The following is a 22114-nucleotide window of genomic DNA, read 5'->3' as shown; positions in this document are numbered from 1 at the left end:
GAAAACTGCAGGAATCCTACAGATTCAATTATTAAACTTTCAATATTAATAACAGTAATAGCAGCAGCTAACTCCAACTAAATATCTGTATGCTTCACTATATGGAACAATCTGAGATGTAGGGTAATGATGTAAGATTGATCTGACAAATCACATATGCAGTACATAGCCAAAAAGGCAGCCCAGTTCACCCAGTAACAGTCTGTGAACCCACAAGACTGCTGCTGGACTGTTGTTAGTGTGTGGGGGCAGAGACCATAATACATCGTGTGACATTAGCTGTGCTGGTTGACAGTGACCAAGAGGCAAAATAAATAAATAAATCAGTGTGACTGCATCAGCTATGAGCCAAATTACCCCCTTACACACACTTTCACAATCAGTGCAAACCTATCAGACGTTTAGCAGTCCTAAATATTAACTGTAAAGTTTGAAGCCTCACAAGGGAAAATGTAAAATGCCAAAATGAAAGCACATCAAAGACCAACATCACCAATGTGGGTCAAACGTTCTGAACCCTTCCCATAATCGAACTCAAGAAGCCTGCACCACAACTCTAATTAGCAATGCAGACTTTGTGCACTCTTTCAAGTGTCGAGGATAAAGCTGATAACACTGACTACATGATGAGTGCCATTTTTTTTTCTGCAGGCTTTAGAAAGCTGCCTTCAAGCCATGGAGCACAGCTGTTTTCACAGCCTGAGAAGGAGGTCGTCATTAATGAACTTGTGTTTTCCACACAATGAGATTCTGGTGTTGGTGCTCACAAAAGGAGGCTCACCCACACATTTTGAAAATAATACCATCTACAAATACAAGTGAACCCACTGTGACAAATGAGTAACAGATAAAGGTTCCACTCCAAGGACAGTGGAGTTTGGAGTCTATCCCAGCACTGGAAGCCACGAGAGAGAGAGTAATGGACTGATTCTGATATAGCACTTTTCTACTCTCCCGGAGTAATAAAAGCGCTCTATACAACATGCCACATTGACCCATTCACACACACACTTTCTTCTATACTTAGTGCTTCTAACTACATTCAGACACATTTATTTGACATGCAGACTGGAGGAGCCAGAGATCGAACCACTAACCTGCTCTACCTCCTGAGCTACAGCCACCCCAACTGAGAGCAACTAAGTCAGCGTTGCAATGGGTTAATATGAGTAGAGTCCATATGTCTGTACGTATAGAAGGTCAGTGAAGTAGCCCTCCGCGGGAGAGATCAAAGGATCCATGGCTGTTTTGTGTGCAACACCATCACTCAGAAGACGGGACCACTTTCTCGAGCGAACACGTCAGTTACACCTTTTATAAACACTGAAGCTTCACAGGCACTGACACACACATGCCATCATTCTGAATCAGCTTTAATATACAACCTAAAACAAAGACTCACATTTGGCCTCTTTCTGCATTCCACAAGTCACATGACTTCGTGTCCTTCACTTTAAAATCCAGGATCTTTAATACACAGCGTGGCAAACAGTTTGTCTGTGCCATTACTTGTTCTACTTTTCAAACTCATGAGGCTTGCAAGTGCTATGACAATAGTTCACAGAGTCGCAACTACAGCCTCACTCTGTCAGATGCCAGCATGAACAGACCAATCCACCTCCACACACGCAGAGAGAGAGACAGGTCCCGGAGAGACAAAGAGGAACCAATTAGCTGCAGACGAGGGAAAACACAGCCGAGCAGGAGGAGAGCATGGACCTCACAGAGGTGAGGTCTGCAGGGTGAATGAAAACAAGTTAACTGACATTCAGCAGTGTGTGTGTGTTTGTCACAGAGATATAGAGCTGGAGGTCAAACAATGACAGGTCCATCCACAGTGGAGGCTGTTAGAGCATGAGGGAGGCATCCTAGGGAAGAGGTCAGCTTAAAAAAGTGGAAAAGGAAGTCACCTGTCTGATAAAAATACAAGTGCACCATTTGTAAGAACCGTGGCTTTTGTTCATTACCTTTACGCAGGGTGTTTTGTTTGTAGAGCAATGTCTGTCTGACCATGAAAGCTGTGTCACAGTAACAAAAGCAAAAGAGGTGGAATAAGAAATCATTATCGATCAGTCTCAAGTTTTCGCTGGACTGAATCCCATCCCACCTGCCATAGGCCGAGAGGTGGGGTGCACCCTGGACAGGTCACCAGTCAGTCACAGGGCTAACATAGAGAAACAATCACTCACTCATATTTGCATTTATGGGGAATTTAGAGTCACCAGTTAACCTGACCCCACTGACCGCATGACTTTGGTCTGTGGGAGGATGCCAGAGAGAGATAGAGGATTCAAACCCATTACCTTCTTGCTGTTAGACAACAGTGCTAACCACTGTGCTGTCTCGCAATATCATTTTGCTAAATAAAATATTTCAAAGCAGCGAAAGAGAAATCCTCCAGGTTTCCTGTCTTTGTAATTGTGGCTGCGGGGCTGAATCAGGCTGTTAGAAAAGACGTGACTCTTCCTGTCTAGTTTATTTACAGTTTATTCAGAGAACTACTCCTTCAAATGCGTTCAGTGTTGTTCTGTTTTTAAAATATATAAATTGGTCCCATATCTGATGAGTGCTTCTTTAGTGTTGGGCTGTTTAAGAATGGACCACAAGGTCAGAACTGAGCAACCCCACTGGTTAGGTTAGCACACTTTAAGCTGTAGACAGATCTGAGCTCAAGCTCACAAAACCAAATCATGAATAGAATAGAATAGAATTCAACTTTATTGTCATGCACAGGACAACGAAATGCAGTTTGCATCCATCCAGAAGTGCTTTAGCCGTGATATAGATATATTACAATATATATTAGCAATAATATAGATATGTGAGTATATTACAGAAATGGGTCTATTATGGTATGTTATAATGTACACGGTATGAAGTATGTTATGAATATTCTATAACTATAAGTATGTACAGGCTATGAACAGGATATAAATATGAAAAACTATACAGAAATCTGAGATACAGCTATACAGAAATGTGCTAAAGCATATAGTTCGGGCTGGACCAGGTGACCCTGAATCCTCCCTTAGTTATGCTGCAATAGACGTAGGCTGCCGGGGGATTCCCATGATGCATTGAGTTTTTCCTTTCCACTCACCTTTCTCACTCACTATGTATTAACAGACCTCTCTGTATTGAATCATATCTGTTATTAACCTCTGTCTCTCTTCCACAGCATGTCTTTATCCTGTCTTCCTTCTCTCACCCCAACCGGTCGCAGCAGATGGCCCCGCCCCTCCCTGAGCCTGGTTCTGCTGGAGGTTTCTTCCTGTTAAAAGGGAGTTTTTCCTTCCCACTGTTGCCAAAGTGCTTGCTCATAGGGGGTCATATGATTGTTGGGTTTTTCTCTGTATCTATGAAGCGCCTTGAGGCGACTTTTGTTGTGATTTGGCGCTATATAAATAAAATTGAATTGAACTATGCAAGTTATAAACAGTTGTAGGATTAAAAATAATTGTATGTACAGAATGATTATTTACACAGAATTATACAGTAGTGCAGTTAAGATCAGTGAGATATGTGGATAATTTCTACAGAGGCTGTATAAAGTGCTAGTGGTTGTGAGTGGTGGTTCAGTCCATGTTATTATTGTGTGTTTGAGGGTACGGTTGTCCATTGTGTGTGTGTGTAGGTGGTTGTGGGTGTGTGTATGTTCAGTCCATGAGTTTAATGTGGGTCAAATGTCAGGGGGCAGTGTTCAGGAGTCTGACAGCTGTGACATTACACAAACATAAAACCAGAAAGACAACAAGCAGTCAAAAAACAAAAAAACAAAACATTGTGATGGGGACACGTGTCCCAAAAACACGAGGGTTTATTGCGCAGCCGTTTCATCACTGCTGTCTGTCACTCTGCTTACACAGAACTGGTATTATGGGACAAAGAAATCTAGCTCTCGGGAAGTGCCACGGCACATCACAGTGCTACTTGTAAATGTTCGCATGCCCCCATACACAGACACACACACAGATTTCACAGAGAAGAAAAAGTAGAGCACACGATCATAGATCAAAAAGCACTGGTGGAAGAGAAGCTGTCAGCCTACGGTGTTAATACATCGGTTTCACAGCTCCAGCAGCAGCCAGAGCTCACTGCAGTCACTCCAATGTTCACACACGCAGATACTTGGCCTGATAATCTGTGCTACCAGCATCAACTTCCTCTGACTGCAATCTCCCAGTAAAACACTCTGTCAACTTTAATGCATTTTCACACTAACTGCTCTTTCACATTAACGGCTCCGTGCAACGGCCTAAAAATCAGGGGCCAGCAACAAAAGCATTCCCTGTCATCTTATTAAATAAATACATGAACATTTGTAAAGTAGGGGTGGCCATAAAGTCAAGTTCACACTAGTGCTCGACCTTTTCCCCCCTCCCCTTTGAACGGTAGCTTAAAATGACTCATCCCCACTCTGACTGTTGCATAATGAAACGGCAGAATTAGTATTATGTAAGCCGAATAAAGGGAATCTTTCATGTGTACGCAGTGGTCAGGATTTCCTGGTGGAAAACAAATTACTGGCACAGCAAAAGGTCCAAAATGTTATTAATGACACTCCTCTGGTGTTCGTCCCCTCCTGATGCCGTTTGCCAGCTCATCTGTGCAGCTGTGACACTGCAGCTGAATCAGGGCACACTGAAAGCTGGTGATGTTGAAAGAAATTCTGATGTCTTGAAGAGATTATTCTCAAGGAGTTCACTTTATTAGCACAAAAGTGCAAACAAAGAACCACTGACATGTCTCTGTTCCCGGTCGTCTTGCTACGCTGTTCCACAGCAGCACCCAGTCTTTGCCCTGAGACCTCTAGTCGTGGGCAATACCTTACAGTGAGGGGGAACTACTCCGCCACAGTCACTATTTACAACAGAAAAAATAAGGTATGATATAGATATATATAGAGACTGACTCTGTAATGTTGATTAAACATACGCTAATCAACAGAAAAGGACCAGGATGAGGGAGGAAAGAATGAGCAGCCAACAGGTCTGCACTTTGACAGAATCACATTATAACTTTACATGAGCTGTGGGTTTGATCCACAGTCAGTGTGCTGCAGCAGAGGTGTCACTTTGTATTATTATGTAATCCAACTTTATTTATATAGCACTTTAAAAACAACAAAGTTGGCCAAAGTGCTTTCCGATAATAAAACAGAGATAGCAGTAAAAACCATACATTAAGCAGACAAAGAAATACATATACATAACAATAAAATAAATACATAAATGAAAAAGAAGATAAAAATAAGACGGTATATATATTAAATATTAAAACATGAGTAAAATAGACAATAAGATATACAATGAATAAAATTAGCAAAATAAAAAGATTAAGAGTGACCTACAGCTGACTAAAACTGACTACAAGCTGACTCTGGTACTCCTAAAAAGCCTGTTAAAAAAGTGTGTTTTTAAAAGTGATTTAAACATTTCAAGTGTTGGGGCCAGCCTAATATTTAGGGGCAGTTTATTCCATAATTTGGGGGCCACAACAGCGAAAGCTCGGTCCCCCCAGTGTTTCAGTCTCAACGTGGGGACAGCAAGGAGTGACTGCTCAGTTGATCTGAGAGACCTTTGTGGAGTGTATCGGTGTAGAAGGTCTGACAGGTAAGAAGGAGCCGGGCCATTTAAAACTTTAAAAGCAAACAATAAAATGTTAAAATGAATTCTAAAATGGACAGGCAACCAAGGTTAGGTGTAAAGCCAGACGCAGGATGAAGAAAAGAGCAGAGCTGCTTGGGAAAACAGACTCGTTTAGCTTCCTTTCTGGTCGTGCTCCTGAGCAGGCGTGCCACAGGCAGCTCCTCCACACACAGCGAAAGGGAACCAGGTGAAGCAAAGATAATGTGTCACTCAAGGTTAACAGGTGTTTTACCTGGAGACATATGAGCAGTCCAATTGGAGTTTGTAGAAACAGTCATGTTTGTTTAAAAACAGCAGCAACACAAAGTGACGCTAGCCGAGAGTCCTGCCTGGACTCTCTTGTTATGTTACGTTTCATTTTTGTTCCATTTCTTCTATATATAATTATATTTTATGTACTTTATTTATCCCACAGGGGAAATTCAAAGCATCCATCCATAGCTATACAAACTTTGTGAAACTAACAGAATCACACAAAAAATTGAAAAGGTGATGAGATGAAATGCTGACTCCGTTTTTTGCCCATGATGGATAAACTACTGGTGTTTATCCACCGGGAAAGAGTCGTGTGATCAGGAATCAAGAAGTAATAAGTGATGACACCAGATCAGGAAGCAGACGTGTCTTGCTCATCCCTTTTAAGTGTCAGTGTTTCTACAGATACAGACTAAAATGCAATCCAAGAAGATTCAAATTAAAACTGGCTCAGCAGTACTTTTGTTAGACCCTGTGGATAATACCAGGTGTGTGAACATGAAGGGATTTTTGTCGTGTTGTTTTGAATATATACATTTATTTAAAACATGTGAAAATAAAGAGAGAACACAGACTCTTTGCATGGCTCCTCTCAGAGTCCTCCCGCAGTCCAAAGACATGCGTTTTAGCTTAACTGATCATTCGTAGGTGTGTCCGTAGGCGTGAACGGTTGTGCGGCTCTTTGCGTCAGCTCTGTCACAGACCGGTGACCTGTCCAGGATCAACAGCATTACTGGATCCTTTCTAACATGCTATTACAGAAAGAGCAGCTCCTGCTTCCTGAGCAGCATCTGTGAAGACATGGAGTGCTGCTCCATCCTCATTAATGCCATTAAATATGCATTCCCACAATAGATTATCTTTAACAATACAAAAAAATGTATTTGTTTATTTTATTTTTAAATTGCACTCATTGTTGTCCTGTGGTGAATCAGGTCATTATAGTGCACTCGGATTCAAAGTAGAGTAGCAAACCTCTCCCTGACACATTCTGACAGCCATGACTGTGGCTGAATTGATATTTCCTTCATAATGTTGTTTTTCATTACTGCTGTTCCAGTTTCCATCAAAATAGGATTTTAATATTCTATTTCCATCTGCATCATTTCCGTGCAATGCTAAACACTGAGAATGAGAATGACTGGAAGTAGTAGCGTGATGCCTGTAATGAGCTCAACTCTGTGGTAGGCATCATATTACTCTGGTAATGCAGCAACAGCCACAGCCCCAGCATCATTATCAGCTTCATAAAGGTCATATATATTGCATGGCAGTTGCACAGTATTGATTTACATTCAACAATGTGTGTCAGACCCAACTGAAAAAAACAAAACAAACACAAAAAAATTAAATCACAGGTGAAAATTTTGAAATCAGTTCAGCAGTAAATAAAATATGACACTGGGAGTGTGGATTAAAGTCCACACTGCACAACGTCGTTGTCCCCTCGAGGTCCTGTGTGTGAGCCAGATAGCCTGTCCGGGCCTTCATCTCGCTGCCTGTTACCATCAGCCAGTAGGAAAGAACATTTGCTCCCCTGCCCAAAGAAAGCGCTGGCGCTTGGCAGAGTCAGTGCCACTAAGGAATCAGGTGTCAGTTGGATCAACTCAGTCTGCCAGCACAGCTGACCAGAGGCACAAACTGTCATGACCTTAGTGACCGAGCTGAATGCACCACTAAAGGCACCTCACAGGAGACCACAGGGCTGCTCTCGTGAATCATCAGCCAAAGCCCGGACGTAGCTGCAGCGCTTTGCTGACTGGGACACAATTTTTTTTACACAGTGACTTTACTGTCACCTAAACTTGGGAAATGAAAATAGGAAAAGGAAATTAACAATTCTAACTTGAGGCATTTGACCTGAGTGGCAGTGGGGATGAAATAATTTCATAGAAATTAGTAGGTCTGCACGATTTTGCATAAAATGAGAATCACGATTTTTTTGCTTAGAATTGAGATCACGATTCTCTCACGATTTTCTTTTCCAATATAAATATTTATTGCGCTTATTAACTGCACATCAACTTCGTAACAGTTGAGACTGAACATAAAAACAATGAATAAACATAAAAACAACAAATGTCTCACATTTTGTCGTTGCCGCAAAATGTTGTACTGCTTGAAATTCCGTCTCCACCGTTGCTCGACACTGCGTGTACAGAGCAGGTAGTGCAACAATAGAAAAATAGTTGCGGGACGGCACTGTGTAGCGTTTGTCTAGGGTGTTGATCATTTTCCTAAATCCCTCGTTTTGCACAGTGTTGATGGAGCCATATCTTTGGTCAGGTGATAAGTAATAGCCTCTGTAATTTTTTTGTGCCTGCGGGAGTTCGACGGGTATAGGGAAGCGCTGTATAAGGTTCCCGTTATTGATGTTTGGGTGGTTGACCGGGACGGATTTTCTCCTGTCACTTTCTCGTCATCCCTGACGTGCTCTCCGTTGTTTTTTCCCTGCCAATTTTAGCAGCCAGCTTCCGTATCACGTGGTATAAGGCTCCGCCCTTGTCATTTGTTGAGCAGGAAGAGTGAGCGCTTGTTTTCATGCAGATTATGTCCCGGATCAAAATGCGGTACAATCGTCGTCGTCTTTTTTTTTTTTTAAATTGTTGTCATTTGGAAATGAGATCGCACATAAGTATGAATTGAGATCGCGATTTTCTAACGATTAATCGTGCAGCCCTAGAAATTAGTGAAAAAAGCAGCCAGTGTCAATGAAGCTAACCAGGCTAAGTGCAGAATCTGCTTTCCGATTCAGTTTCAATGAGGCACTTTTCATTTCGCCTCCCCTCCCTGCCCTGTTTTACATTCTCAATCTTCAAAAGCGCCTCTCCCCCTCAGGAACGTGCAGAAGAGGGGTTAGATCTTTAAAGACAGACATACAGCAGCGCCACAGCCTGGGTCTAATACCTGTTCATTACACAAAACAAAACCTCTTGCTCCCATTCGCAGAGCGCCTGGTAATGTGGCCCCAATGATAGCCCACTCTGCAGTTCACACACATCATCAACTCCGTCCTCCATAAACAGCGAGCCATTTCTTATTATGCCACGTTTGTGGACACGAGGAACAGAACAGCATTTTCATGTTAGACGGAATTCACTGTAATCCCGCTCCGTTTGCTTCTCTTCCTCTATTGATTAACAAGGTCTGCCTCAATTGATTTGCAGAATTCAAACATGGAAATTAATCTTGGAATAATTTATCCAGTGATGTGAGCACAGCTGGGTATACAGAATTATTCAATGGCACTGTCTCTACTAAGATATATTTGAATAATGCTGTAAGATTGAAATCAAGTAAAATCCTTTTTCCAATCGCCTCCGTTTTTTTTTTTTCAAGCCATCTGCAATATTATTTAAAATCAAGGCTAAAGGTCCATTCACTCTGTAGCTCATGGGATGATTTCAGCATTACTCATACAGGGCATGTGTTAGGCAACTTTCACCCCTCACCCAGCGGTTACTGCTGCAACGACCCCCTCTGCAGATGCAAATCCACGAGCAGCATCCTTGGATTAAAAGTACATCAGTGAGTTTCTTTATAGGCTGTAAAATTGAACTTCTGTTTTACTAAAGCAAGCAAATTAATTTTTTTTGCTTACAGCAGCGTGACCGGATAGCAGCATCACCGAAAGTCTTTCAGAGATGAATGAGTTTCCCTGTTATCTAGGGCAAAAATACAATGACTAACATTAACCACCACCTCCTCCTGCCAGTCGAAGCCTACGAGGTGAAATCCCGCTGTCAATTAGCTTCCAACATGAAAGTATCTTTTTCCTCAAACTGCACATCCCAGCATTTAAAAGATCTGTGCAAAAGCTGCAACTTCCCTTGGGTGAGAAGTAGGGGTGGGGGAAAAAATCGATACTGTGTAGTATCGTGATATTTTGTTTGCTAATAATGTATCGATACTGATCAACATGCTCTGACTTCAGAGCATGTTGATCCTTTTTCTGAGCAAGAATCCTGACATTCCTTCACTGTCCAAATGTGTTTAACTTTTTTTTTGGCAGCAATAAACATGACAGTTTACTTATTTTAATTTAAGACATGTTTTATTTTAATTAAGTTTAAAACTTTTTTATTTAATGTAAAATTATATTTTCTTTTAATTTACTTTCAAATTCTTCAGTTGCTGAAGGGGCTGCATAGTTTTCATAAACTGCATAGTTCAGAATAGCTATAATTGTACCAGATGGTTGCGTTCAGTTAAGTTGGACTAGACTGTAATACAAACCGTTCAGTTTGTCAACAATAAAACTGAAATGAGAGAAAGACTGAGTGTGAGACTTTGATATTAGATAAAATGAATATTGATAAAGTTTACCTTTATGTACAGAATCTGAATATCGCAAAATATTTTTTAAAAATTGCAATAATATCGTATCGTGCGTTAAGTATTGTGATAATATCGTATTGTGGGATGTATGGTGATTCCCACCTCTAGTGAGAAGTGACAAACAGCACAAGTTTGGGTATAAGCATATTCACTGTTCTCAACATGTAGCTTCAACTTGAAAAGCAGATCTTCAGACAAATATATCTGGACATCAAGTACCAGCGAACCACAAGGCCCTGATGAATGAAAACCAAAGCAGAACACTTCTCGAAATCAACTGTGATGCAGTCGGTGAGATCATTTCTGCAGCGATGACTCTCACTCCTGTTGGTCTTGAACTAAAACATTCGCTTATAATTTTAGTTATGCATCACATCCTGTTGGTATGCACACAGAGGCTCTCCCACTAAGGGCACATGATGTGTTTTGTAAGTTACTTACAGCCGATTTCATCAAAAAAAAAAACAAACAAACAAAAAAAAAGCATCTGAAACAGTCACAGTTTTCATTTTATTCTGGGATTATCCACTTCAAGGGTTAGGAAACAAGATTATACATTTGACTAGACATGCTTCGGTGCTTTCAGTACTGAACAATTTCAGTATTCAGTTTCACTACGAACTACAGTGAGTCAAAAATACGATGAGGTTAAACATTAACCCTCAGTTACCCAAAGAGAGGCATTAAAATAGCCATGACAACGACAACATTTCAAAAAATAAAACTGGATGACTTTGATAGGGCGACCTATGAATGGTTTTGATGCCTGCACCGATATCAGATCGTCGCCACAGCAGAACCAAGTGACACTAATTCCCTTAAATTGCCCACAAGCTTTAATACAGAGAGATGGCGCTTTAGGAAAAAAGATGACAGGTGGATCAGACGCGCTCTCCTTGCCAGACCTTGCTGCTGTGAGGGAGGTCCAACTCACAAGCAAGCAACTTTTAGTCCATCAGACAGAGACATAAGTACTAATGAAGCTGCTTTTTCTTCTTTCTGATGCTGCACTGTGAATATTAACGCAGTCCAAACTTAAAGCACGTACAGGCTGGCTACCTAATGTCAGCCACAGCTCCCTTTCCTGTCAAATCTAATAGCTCGATCTAGAACTTCTGAGGGGAACGCACTATTAGCCAGCCACATGAAAGCGATGCATCAGAGAGAGGGGGCGCGAGCGAGGGAGGTGGAGAACAAACAGGGTTGCGGAGGGTTGATACTCCTCCATTCTTGTTTCAAAGATAAGCTCATGAACGGCAGACAACCTTGCAGGGAGGTCACAGGGCTGTGCAAGACAGAAGTGTCATCAGACAACAATCGCACACGTCTGTAAATCCCGCTCGCTCCTGTTCTCCTGAATGCTGGGCAACCTCAAGGTTTCTTCTATCACACAAGGTGCACATGCAGAGAGGATTCAAACTCTCGCTCTGTTACTTCCTTTATACATTCACACATGCACACCAGGGATTCCCCTTCAATGCACGCGGTGAGGCAGATTGTGCCACCTGCCTGATTTATTGTAATCACTAGTCACATTTTTTATATAGATAAATTACAAAAAAACAACAACAGGTGCATGCACACCCCTCCGCCATCCAAACATGTACTTTACTTAAGGCTGCTGTTCTAATAGCAAAGGGAGAGTGATAGAACAATAAAGCAGTGCATGAATAAATTTCACTCCATGTCACGCCATGTTACACTTTCAGACAGTGACACACAAGAAACTGAGGGATTCTCACCCAGCCAAAGCTTTCAAGCCTCCTCTTTTATTCAGACATGGAGCTGGCAGTTTAATCCACGCTGCTGGTCTCACAGTAATCATTAAATGCTTTCAGTGATGCAACGCAGGGTTGGACCAGGCAATCGTCCCTCAGAGTACAAATAAAATACATTGGACCCAAAAAAAAAACAAAAAAACCTGGACTATTCCTGGCAGAACAAACGCACACAGTTCGAAATGAAACACAAAAAGGCATGACAGACGTGTCACGGCTGGTTAGCAGAGAGCCAGCCTGTGAGGGGCTTCACTATGTCCGAGGAAAGTTTTGAAGAATCTCAGAAAGGCAGACAAACACGGGAAAAAGTTCAAAGTTTGACCAGCAGCCCTTCTTTTTCAAAAAACACTCTTTTATATCAAAGTCTTAACTGTGGACTCGGTATCCCAGCCGTCAGCTGCACTAAATGTCTCAGAGTGTAAGGAAGCCCTTTTCGCACCACAGCAGTTTGTACTCCGACCCCACCTGAAAATGAAACTTTAGAAAATGTACTCGTATGGAAAACCAAAGGTGCCCTGCAGAGGCAGGGAGTTTCAGTAGGAGAAACAATGGTTTCCACTGAAAATCGCAACAATATTTTTTTAAAAGAAAGAAAACTGGGTACATTTTGCTCACTGGAAGCCTTTTACTGTAATATGCATGAGGCACATTGCTGCCACACCAACTATATTAGCCTCCATAACCTGTGCTGGTGCTTATCAGCGGGTAAACAGGACAAATCTGTGTCAGAAGGACCGGAGCCACTTCGCTCATTCATGGCCGCTTCTTTCCGTTTTCACCCAGCGACAGATGAAGCTGTCACTATTGTCCTCGGTCACTCCTCTGACCCCTTCTCCCCAGCTCCTGCTCTGATATTGCACTTTTACTAGGAACTACAGTATCAAAGCAGGCGTCACATGACACTAAAAGCCTCAAAGTCATTCAGGCTCCCCTTTTTTCCCCAAACAGGACAGTGAGAGGGGGAAAGCCGTATAATTTTAAAGCACTGCGTCGGCACAATGGAGCTCTGTCCAAGATGACCGTCTAATAACTGAGCACAATAAGAAGCTGCCTTTTATAAACTGTGCAGGGCGTCATTTTATCATTTTTATTTTCATGAAGGATCGTTACGAAATGTGTCACAGTTAACCTGCCATGTTCTCACAGAAACTTCTTGACAGAACCGGCTAATCTCGGTGAACCGCCTAAACCCGCCAGGGCTGCGGAGAAACTAACTTACCAGGGGTCAAACTCGTGGATGATGCTCTCGAAACGAATGACAGCGAAGAGCCTGGAGCTGAACCCAGCCAGCCAAGCCAGGAACAGGATGGTGAACGACAGCAGGGACTGCCACCCGGCCGGCTGCGACAGGCCGCCGGACAGCCCGCCTCCTCCTCCTGCGCTGTTGCCTCTCTCCGCCACCGCCGTGCTGCTGCGCCCGTTCCCAGAGTACGCCACCCCGGAGTTCAGCGAGGATTTGTGTTTGTTTTCGGAAACCGGGTGATGCTCCGCCATATTCTACGTCAGTCCTGTAGTGGCAAGCAAGCGAAGCGAGCTATCAGTTCTCGCACAGGAAAGAACCCCCCTTTCTTCCTTTTCTCTGCCACGCTCCACTTCCAAACCCACTCGCACCACCTTCCCTGCGGGCCCTGGACCCCCCAAATCACCGGCTGTATCTCCAAACTTTCTAACCTTACTTCCCACCGACCGCGAAACCAGTTCAATAATCCCAGGGAGTTACATAGCAGCGCGGTTTTGCAGCACACTGGAAATGACACACACACGCGGCTCGAGCAGTTCTTCCTTCCTTCCTTGGAGCTGGATGAAAGGGGGCGGGAGCAGCGCGTGGAACAGGAAGCGCTGTCAGCCTCTCACAACGAGACAGGTACAGCTGAGGAGGACGCGGTTCCAGAAGAAACCCAATCCACGACCAAGCGCATTTGACAGACGGCCAAAACGACCAATGACAAAAGAGCAACCTGACCGGTGAAGACGCTCCAGCGTGAGAAGTGAAGTGAAAGATGGTGTTGGAGGGGGGCTGACAGACAGCGGGAAAAGCCTATGGCACGCGACAGGCTTTCTCTCGAGCCAATGAAATAAATGAATCTCACGGAAAATAGTAAAGAAACTGACAGAACAAGGACCGATGTGCCAGAAGAAGGGCTCTGTGCCAACTTTCTGTGTGGTACAAGCCGGTCTACTCATTCACACCGGAAGTAATGAGCTGTTTCTGATGAAGACATCAAGATGAAAGACAGTTGTGTCAGATCAACCAGTACATGCCGCTACCACCATGTGATAAGGTCTCAGTTACAACTACCGGCTATATTAATGATTAAGTGAAGTGACAGAGACCTCCTATCGCCATAAGCTTATGATTTGACTACACAAAGAGAATAAAAGCAATTTTATATTTCAAAACATTGAAAAAAATAGACCTTCAACATGAATGTAAAAGTGATTTTAAATTTTACAAGTTCAAAGAATAATGTTGTCCTTTTAATTAAACAAATTCATACTATGTAACACCGATAAATGGGGGGACTTTAGCAAACCTGAGGTTACATAAAAAGGCTTGTGTGGGGCAGGGGTGTCAAACTCCAGTCCTCAAGGCCCGGTGTCATGAAACTTACATGTGTCCCTGCTGCAACGCACCTGAATAAAATTAGTAGGTCATTACTTGGCAGCATGCTCCGGTGGCAACCCCTAACTTTACTCAAGTAAATTCAAATAAATGTAAGTTTTTGGAAAAATGTACTTCTAAAAGTACTTTTATTGCACCATGTTCATTCATTCATGAGGTGCTGTAACATGAATCAAATGTCTGAATTGCCACCTCAGCATGCAGTCAGGTTCTATAGCGTCTTAATGACCTATAGGGTCAATAGCTACCTATGGGGTGGGGGGCTGAATGTTGGGAGGTTAATTAAAGTGTACTTAGTTGAAGCTGGGAGACTCACAGTCGGCCCATTTAAATTAAAGCATGTGCATGTGTGTCAAGAGAGTGTTTTTCATAAACGACCTTGGATATTGGTCTCAAAAATACATTTGGATCTGGATGAGAGGAAAAATGAACGAGACTGGTGGTGGTGTGTGCTCATAAATAAACATTTTTTTAAATGAATAAAAATCAAGGTTAGTGTTTAAAATCAATACTTTGACAGTTTTAGGGTGATACTGAGAAAGTATAAAACCATACTGCATGGGACTGAACTTATTTCTCCACATTTATTTGTGGATTCTATTTGCCTTTATTTTGTTTATTCAAATTCTGTTGCCCAAATGAGCAAAAATCCAAGAGAGAGATTAACAATATTTCCTTCTTGTTTTAGGCATAGAGGACTGTGACTGACTGTGCTTCGTATGTTTATAATTCCAATGGTTTTAAAATACAGCCCAAAACCATGCAGAACCTCCACCATGTTTCACAGATGGCTGTAGACACACACTCACTGTCTCTTCGCCATACATATCAACATTGACTTGAACCAAAACGATCATATTTGGATTCATTACTCCATTACTGTTGCCACTGTTTTTCAGTCCAGTTCTTGTATAATTTGGTGCATCTCAGCCTTTTTTCTTTGTTTCCCAGCCATTGAAGAATGGCTTCATGACAGCCACAGAAACCATTTTTCATTGTGCTACCTGCAAAAACAAACGTTACAAATGAATGAATAAATAACCAGTCACAGTGGTATTATATTATTCTGCGGGAGAGGCTCAATATTCAGTTCTGTTCACATTTCTCCTTCAGTCTTGTCTCCACTCTGAAACAAGCCATGTGTCTTGGTGGAGCAGTGAGCCAACAGATCTACAATAGCTGTTTCTCTACCAGGAAACATCTTCACTGGCCTATAAAACAAAGCTGGATCCCTGCAGCAGTTTGGGGAATCTGAGACCATTAAATCCATGTGTCTTGGATACAAGTTGACAGATAAAGAGATTGTTGTAAAACCAATCCTTACAAAAAGAAAAGCAGAGCAATAGTGCTGAGATGAAAGAGCTGTGCTGCTTTGAGAAGACCTCAAGCTTGATAATTTATCTACTGAGCCAAAGGGAATCTTCCTGAACAAAAAGGCATCTTCGGACCCTGTAATGAGTTTCACCATCACATTTAACAGAGTCAGCCATCTCAAGAAGAATTACAGAAGAGAGAATAAAGACTTAACCCTGAGAGCAGCATGTCTCCCTGTGACAGTCTAGCCATTGTTTCAAGGTTCCTCCACAAATCAACCCTGAGCAGATCTGAGCATTTGTGTTTTATTGTATCTTTTATATTCAGGTATCTGAAATGTAAATTAGTGATAATTCTGTTAGTTTTTCACAATGTGGGGACTTTATTTCATTTGGAGAACTGTGAAAGGATGGCACAACATTTGAGAGGTGAGGGTTCATTTCAGTTTTATTTAAACGAATCTTACTTTAAGACAGCTGATCATAGTATTTGTGTTGAACAGTTATCAACATATTTGCTCAGTCTGGTTCTCAACGGCGTTGCTTTTCTCAAAAGAGAGATTTCCTGTAGATTTTCTGATCCCTGCCTGCTGAGGCATCCATTAGACCATGAAACATTTCCCCTCTGAGATTGAGAGATACTGGCTAGGTATAGTTGGGCTCACCTCAGTGCATGGCTTGGGCTCCAGAACCAGTACTGGACTTGAAGAAAGCATCTGCAGATGCTTTGTGAGCATGGGCTGTTACGGTGCATTTGTCCTCTGCACAACTGCAATGGGAGTTTAGTCTGCATTGACGACAATAAGTCCTGTCCTTTGCCACTGATTGTGTTCATAATTTTTGTGGGCAGAATTTCCAGGTGAAGCCTCCACCTGAGAGTAGAATCGATGTTTTATAATAAAGTCTCTCACAGAAATTACTTCCCTTTTTTTTTTATCAGTTTCACATGCAAATAATGCACATGCAAATAAGCCGTAGAAGAGATGAGCCAGAAATGTTAATATTGACTTGTACCTTGTATGAGTTCATTCTACTGTAAAGGATTTGTGAGATTAAAATTTGTGCTTTGCAGAATTTAAAATGGAGCCTTCTGCAGAATTCAATACAATGCATTAACATGAGTGAAATGTACCAGAGAAATGAGGCAGAAAATTCTAGCCCAGTGATTGTAAAGGCCGTGTGGACTGAGAGTGCAACGCAGTGTGTCTTCAATGTGTATAATGCCCTCCATAATGTTTGGGACAAAGACACAAGCTTTGTAGTTTGGCCTCTGTACACCACCACAGTGGATTGTAAATCAAACAATCAATATGCGAGTGCAGACTTGCAGCTTTAATTCAAGGGGTTGACAAAAATGTTTTACATGCAACGATTTAAGAATTATAGCCACATTTCTACACCGTCTCTCAGTTCCAGAGGTTTAAAATTAGTGACAGATTCACGGCCAGATGAGCTCTGCTCTCTTGTTGTTTAATGACAAATGAAGTGGACATTTTATCTGATGTTGATTTAAAGTGTTACATTTATATTTTATAGCTTTTCACTGTAATTTGATCGTAATTTCAAAGGTGAAACCTAGAAGAGATGTTTGTGTGTATGAGAGAGGCTGTAATTAGACTGAAAGACTCAAATAAACCTATCAGAGAGAAAACTTTAGAAGTGGCCAAATTCACAATCTGGTACATTCTTTAAAAGAAAGAATGCACTGACCAGCTCAGCAGAACCAAAGGGCCCAAAAGACCACAGAAGACAATTAATGTGGATGTTGAATGAATTTCATACCATCTAACCAAGTCAAGAACACTCTTGAGGAAGCTGTATTAACATTGTCTTTGTCAATGTTGATACAGAGGGTTTATAACAAGGTGCAAACCCCTGGTTACACCAAGCCTGGGAGGGTCAGTTTAGACTTTGCCAGAAAAAAGAGCTGCACAGGTGTGTAAACAAAAAAATCTTTGAACCAAAATGAACCTGTACCAGAATGATGGGAAGAGAAGGAGAGACACAGCTCATGATCCAAAGCATGCACATCATCTGTCTAACCTGGTGGAGGAAGCGTTATAGCATGGGCACTTGTGTCTGCATGTGGCTGCTGATAGAAGCAACAGGAGGAATTTGCATTTGGCATCAGCCAAATGCAAACTGATCAGACTGGTCTTTACCAGTTTATACCAATTTATATTAGTCTTTACCATTGATGCTGAACTTCTCAAAATTGAGGACTGCAATTCTTCATGCTAAAGTTTTTGTAAAACCTACTGAATTAAAGCTGGAAGTCTGCACTTCAATCACATGCTGATTGTTTGATTATTAGTTCATTGTGGTGGTGAACAGGGGGCAAGACTACAAAACTCGTGTCTTTGTCTGAAACATTATGGAGGGTAGGGAACGTTTTGTGATCTGGAATATAATGCATGTGGAAAAATACCAAAGATACATCAGGTTCATAAACTTATTGGCAAGAGGAGGCTTTAACCCTCAGCATTTGTTCATTAAATTGTGTCTTGCTTCCACTATCTTTAAGTTTTGCATTTCACTATAACCATAAGATAGCCAGGTACTAAAATATTATCTAGCGTATTAGAGCTCGCAGGAACACTGTGAATAGTCTCTCATATGAAACGAGCGATCACATGCTTAAATGAGCATGCCATTATTCATTGTACTAATCCCACATTACATGTTTTAACAGCTATTAGGGTAATTAATGAAGTGATGGAGAGTGACCTTTACAACTAATGAGCCATATTCATTCATTTGCCACATTTGGGCGTTGTGCAGTTGCACTCTGCAGAATCTGTGAAAATCTTACTATCGAAACACAGGAAGCAGTTTGTGGTGAGCTGCTTCCCTCCTTTCTAGTTCAGTTTCAGGCGCTAAAGATGTACCGTTAAGTGAAGGTGTGATCAGGCTTTTACGGTTTCAGTTGCATGATATTACAAACTATTGACAAACTGGCAGAAACTCGACTCAGAATAAACATGAATATAAAACAGAGGAAATACTTTTTGTCTATGGTGACGTCCTGTTTCTTATTAAACTGGGATGCAAGATTAATTATGGTGAACATGAATCATTAACTAAATTATTCACCATGTAAAATGGTATTATTTTGTTTTCTTTGAAACACGACATGAACAGGTGGTTTAAAAAGTTATTTTTTATTAATGATCTATCCTAATTTGTTTATTTTGAGCGTGGATAAGTCACGTGAACTCAGTAAACTTTACTGAAGTAAGAGCTTTACTAAATTTGAATTGTACTTTATACACTGCTCCAAAAAATGAATAGAAAACTTTCTAATCAGAGTTCAGCATCAGGTCAGTTAAACCTGTGGGATATTGATGGGGTCAGTGAAGTAGCAGAGGGGGCTGTTAAACAGTTTTAGCAGCTTTGGTGTTAATTAAATTAACAACAGATCCACTAGAGGGGCAACAACGAGACAACCCTTAAAATAGGAATGCTTTCTGCATTTGGGGTCAGTGTCACTACTGGCAGCATGAGGCGATACCTGGATCCTACAGAGCTCGCCCAGGCAGTCCAATTCCTGAATAAATAAGTGCCATTGCCAGTGATAGAAGTCCTTATGAATGGACTTTATAAATGAAAGTTAGGAGAGCTTGTTTAAGGTATTTAAATGATCAGTTAAGAGACAATGAGCTTAGTTGTTGTTAGATTTGCTGCTGTGGGATCATTGGGCTCATTGTTGTGTTACATGACCCAGTTCTGGGCAAGCTTTATCTGCCAGACAGATGGCCTCACATTTGACTTGGATATACAGACGAGCTCATGACAGTGGGTGCTCAGGTCACGTGACTGCAAAACAAGCCAAAATCAGCACTCCACTAGCTGCGGAAGTGCTGATAACATTAAAAGAATTAAGTATGACCAAAACTATATTCCTCAGTATGGGACAAAAGATAAATATATATTTCAATATGAGTAAGAAACATAAATTAAGAAAAATAAACTACCTGTTTGTCTTTTACTAATTAAATATTAAAATGAGTGCTCATGGGAGGTTTTAGAGTGTGGGGGGTATTGATATGCTTACAGGGTTAATACAGTGTAGCTATATAGTGCAGTACCAAATTTAGCCACTTGACGGGGATCTAAGTTTGATTTGTGCCTTTAGGATTCTCCAGACAAGATCATTCCTGAAAAACTTTCATGGCAAGAGTAAAGCTGTACCATAAAACAGCAATTAAAAAATACACAGGTACAAAAAGAGCTTTAAGGATAAAATCCAAAATAAATAAATAAAATAAAAATAAGTAATAATACAGGATGTATTGGAATGTATCTGAAATGTAGCCACGACACATGAGCAGAACTAAGATTTGTAGAGCATTTATGGAAAGACAAACCTAAAATAATTTTTTGGTTTAGCTGCCATTTAGATTTAACAGTAAGTTTGTACTTCTTACCTCTAATAAGGATTTTTGTTTTTCTTTTTTAGCATCCAGATCTAAATGTTAAAACAGAAGATCTGTAAGACCAAGTGCAGATTAGAAATTTGATTTAAAAGAAGAACTCTGTTTATTTAGCATATGGCTATATTGATGGTTTGTTGGTGACCTTTTGCTTATTAAAAGATACTGCTACAAAATTTAGATGCTGTTTCCTCCAAAATGTTATCACATCTGTATTTAAATTAAGATCAGGAAACACCTGCACCAATCAGATGATCAGAGGCCGACTGATACAGTGCGAGTGTGTCACTCTCCTGAACAGACCCACTGACAAAGACCTAACTGTCTCCAACTGTGGGGTGGAGCCAGTGCAGGTGAGGTGCCGACAAGCAGGTGGGTGAAAAATAAGCTGCAAAACTAACCTGAGTGACAAAGTGACAAACCAGCGAAAGACAGTGTTTCCTGATGCTATTGCGACGACTCTCGTTCAGTTACATTTAACTTGGATCCTTTTTTTAAAAAAAATGTTTGTTATAATTTCATGCTGTGAAATTTTATTTCACTCTGAAGAGCCTAAAATTGTTGCCACTATCAGCAAAAAATCTATCAGCATATCAAGATCCTAACAACACCTCTGTTCAGTGTTGTCTTGCCTCTCAGCATCCAGATAAGTAAGTCATTTAAAATCATATTAGCGTGGATCATAGGTGAACTGTTGACTCTCGCTGTAGCAGTCGGCCTCTCTGATCATCTGATTGGTGCTTTTTTTCATTGTTTCCCTGATCTTAATTTAAATCTAGATGTGACCACATTTTGGAGGAAGCAGCATCTAAGTTTTGCAACAACTTTCATTATTTCATAATCTTTTAACATGCACCAAGTAACTGGCAAGTCACAATTTTAGCCACATTCTAAATAAACTAGTTTTAGAAACTAGCAGATGTCTTTCTTTAAATCAAGTTTCTAATCTACAGTTCTTCTGTCACATTTCAATCTGTGTGGTAAAAAAAAGAGAAATCTCCATATGATGTGATGTTTTTGGGGAAAATGTGTGTTTGTGTATGAGTGTCATTTTGTAAATTAATTAATTAAGTCTTCTTTCTGTCCAGCGCATGATGCCTGGGCACTGTACAGTGATGGTCCCACCCACTCACAGCAGCTGGAAAAAATGCAAATGTTGCTCATGCAATAAAAAGACACTGAAAAAAGAGAATTCATGGATGGGCAGCTTTGCTTAAATCCTCCAGTTTCGACAGATTGGGACTCATGAGGTGACATAATGTAGCAGGGAGTGCAAAGTCAATTGTAATGAATCAGGAGTGATTCCTGTAAAACTGGGTGGATTCATAACGCTTCTGATAAGAATTGTTTGATTGCTTTGTGTAGAACGCATGTTCTCCTTTTTGACAGACAAATGTTTTACTGCTCTGTCGAAACACCCTAAGAAACCATAACATGTGACAATCAGCATGTTCCTGTAAACAACAATGCACAATCTGTCACATCATTTATGGTTAAGAAGTAAATTATGGACATGGTTTAAACAACTGATTTGCATGTTAGTTACACTTTCATTACATAACGCTGTCTTTTGCGCTGACATTTGAAGGAATTGCTTTTAATTGTCCTGGATTTGCACAACAGATTTTTCCACAACATGACAATCTCCATATACATTCGAGAGGTGAGTCATGTAACCCGAGGCTGCTGAGAAGACAATTACAAAACAGAAATTTGACTCCAGTGG

The 22114-nt window shown here is 41.1% G+C and overlaps 1 protein-coding gene across 1 annotated transcript in view; it reads right to left on the bottom strand.

Moving 5' to 3' along the window:
* Positions 1–13822, bottom strand: part of LOC102783133 (dolichyl-diphosphooligosaccharide--protein glycosyltransferase subunit STT3B-like) — an 85508-nt gene extending 71686 nt beyond the window's left edge. The window contains exon 1 of the mRNA XM_087847928.1: positions 13239–13822. Coding sequence (XP_087704054.1) covers positions 13239–13513 — 275 coding nt within the window. The 5' untranslated portion in view covers positions 13514–13822. The remainder of the gene's footprint in view (positions 1–13238) is intronic.
* Between the last annotated feature and the right edge of the window lie 8292 nt (positions 13823–22114).

The sequence above is a fragment of the Neolamprologus brichardi genome, chromosome 11 (assembly GCF_056152115.1).
Source record: "Neolamprologus brichardi isolate AB-2024 chromosome 11, ASM5615211v1, whole genome shotgun sequence".
NCBI classification, from domain to species: Eukaryota; Metazoa; Chordata; class Actinopteri; order Cichliformes; family Cichlidae; genus Neolamprologus; species Neolamprologus brichardi.
The sequence above is the reverse complement of the archived record's forward strand: the minus strand, read 5'-3'. Positions and strand labels throughout refer to the sequence as shown.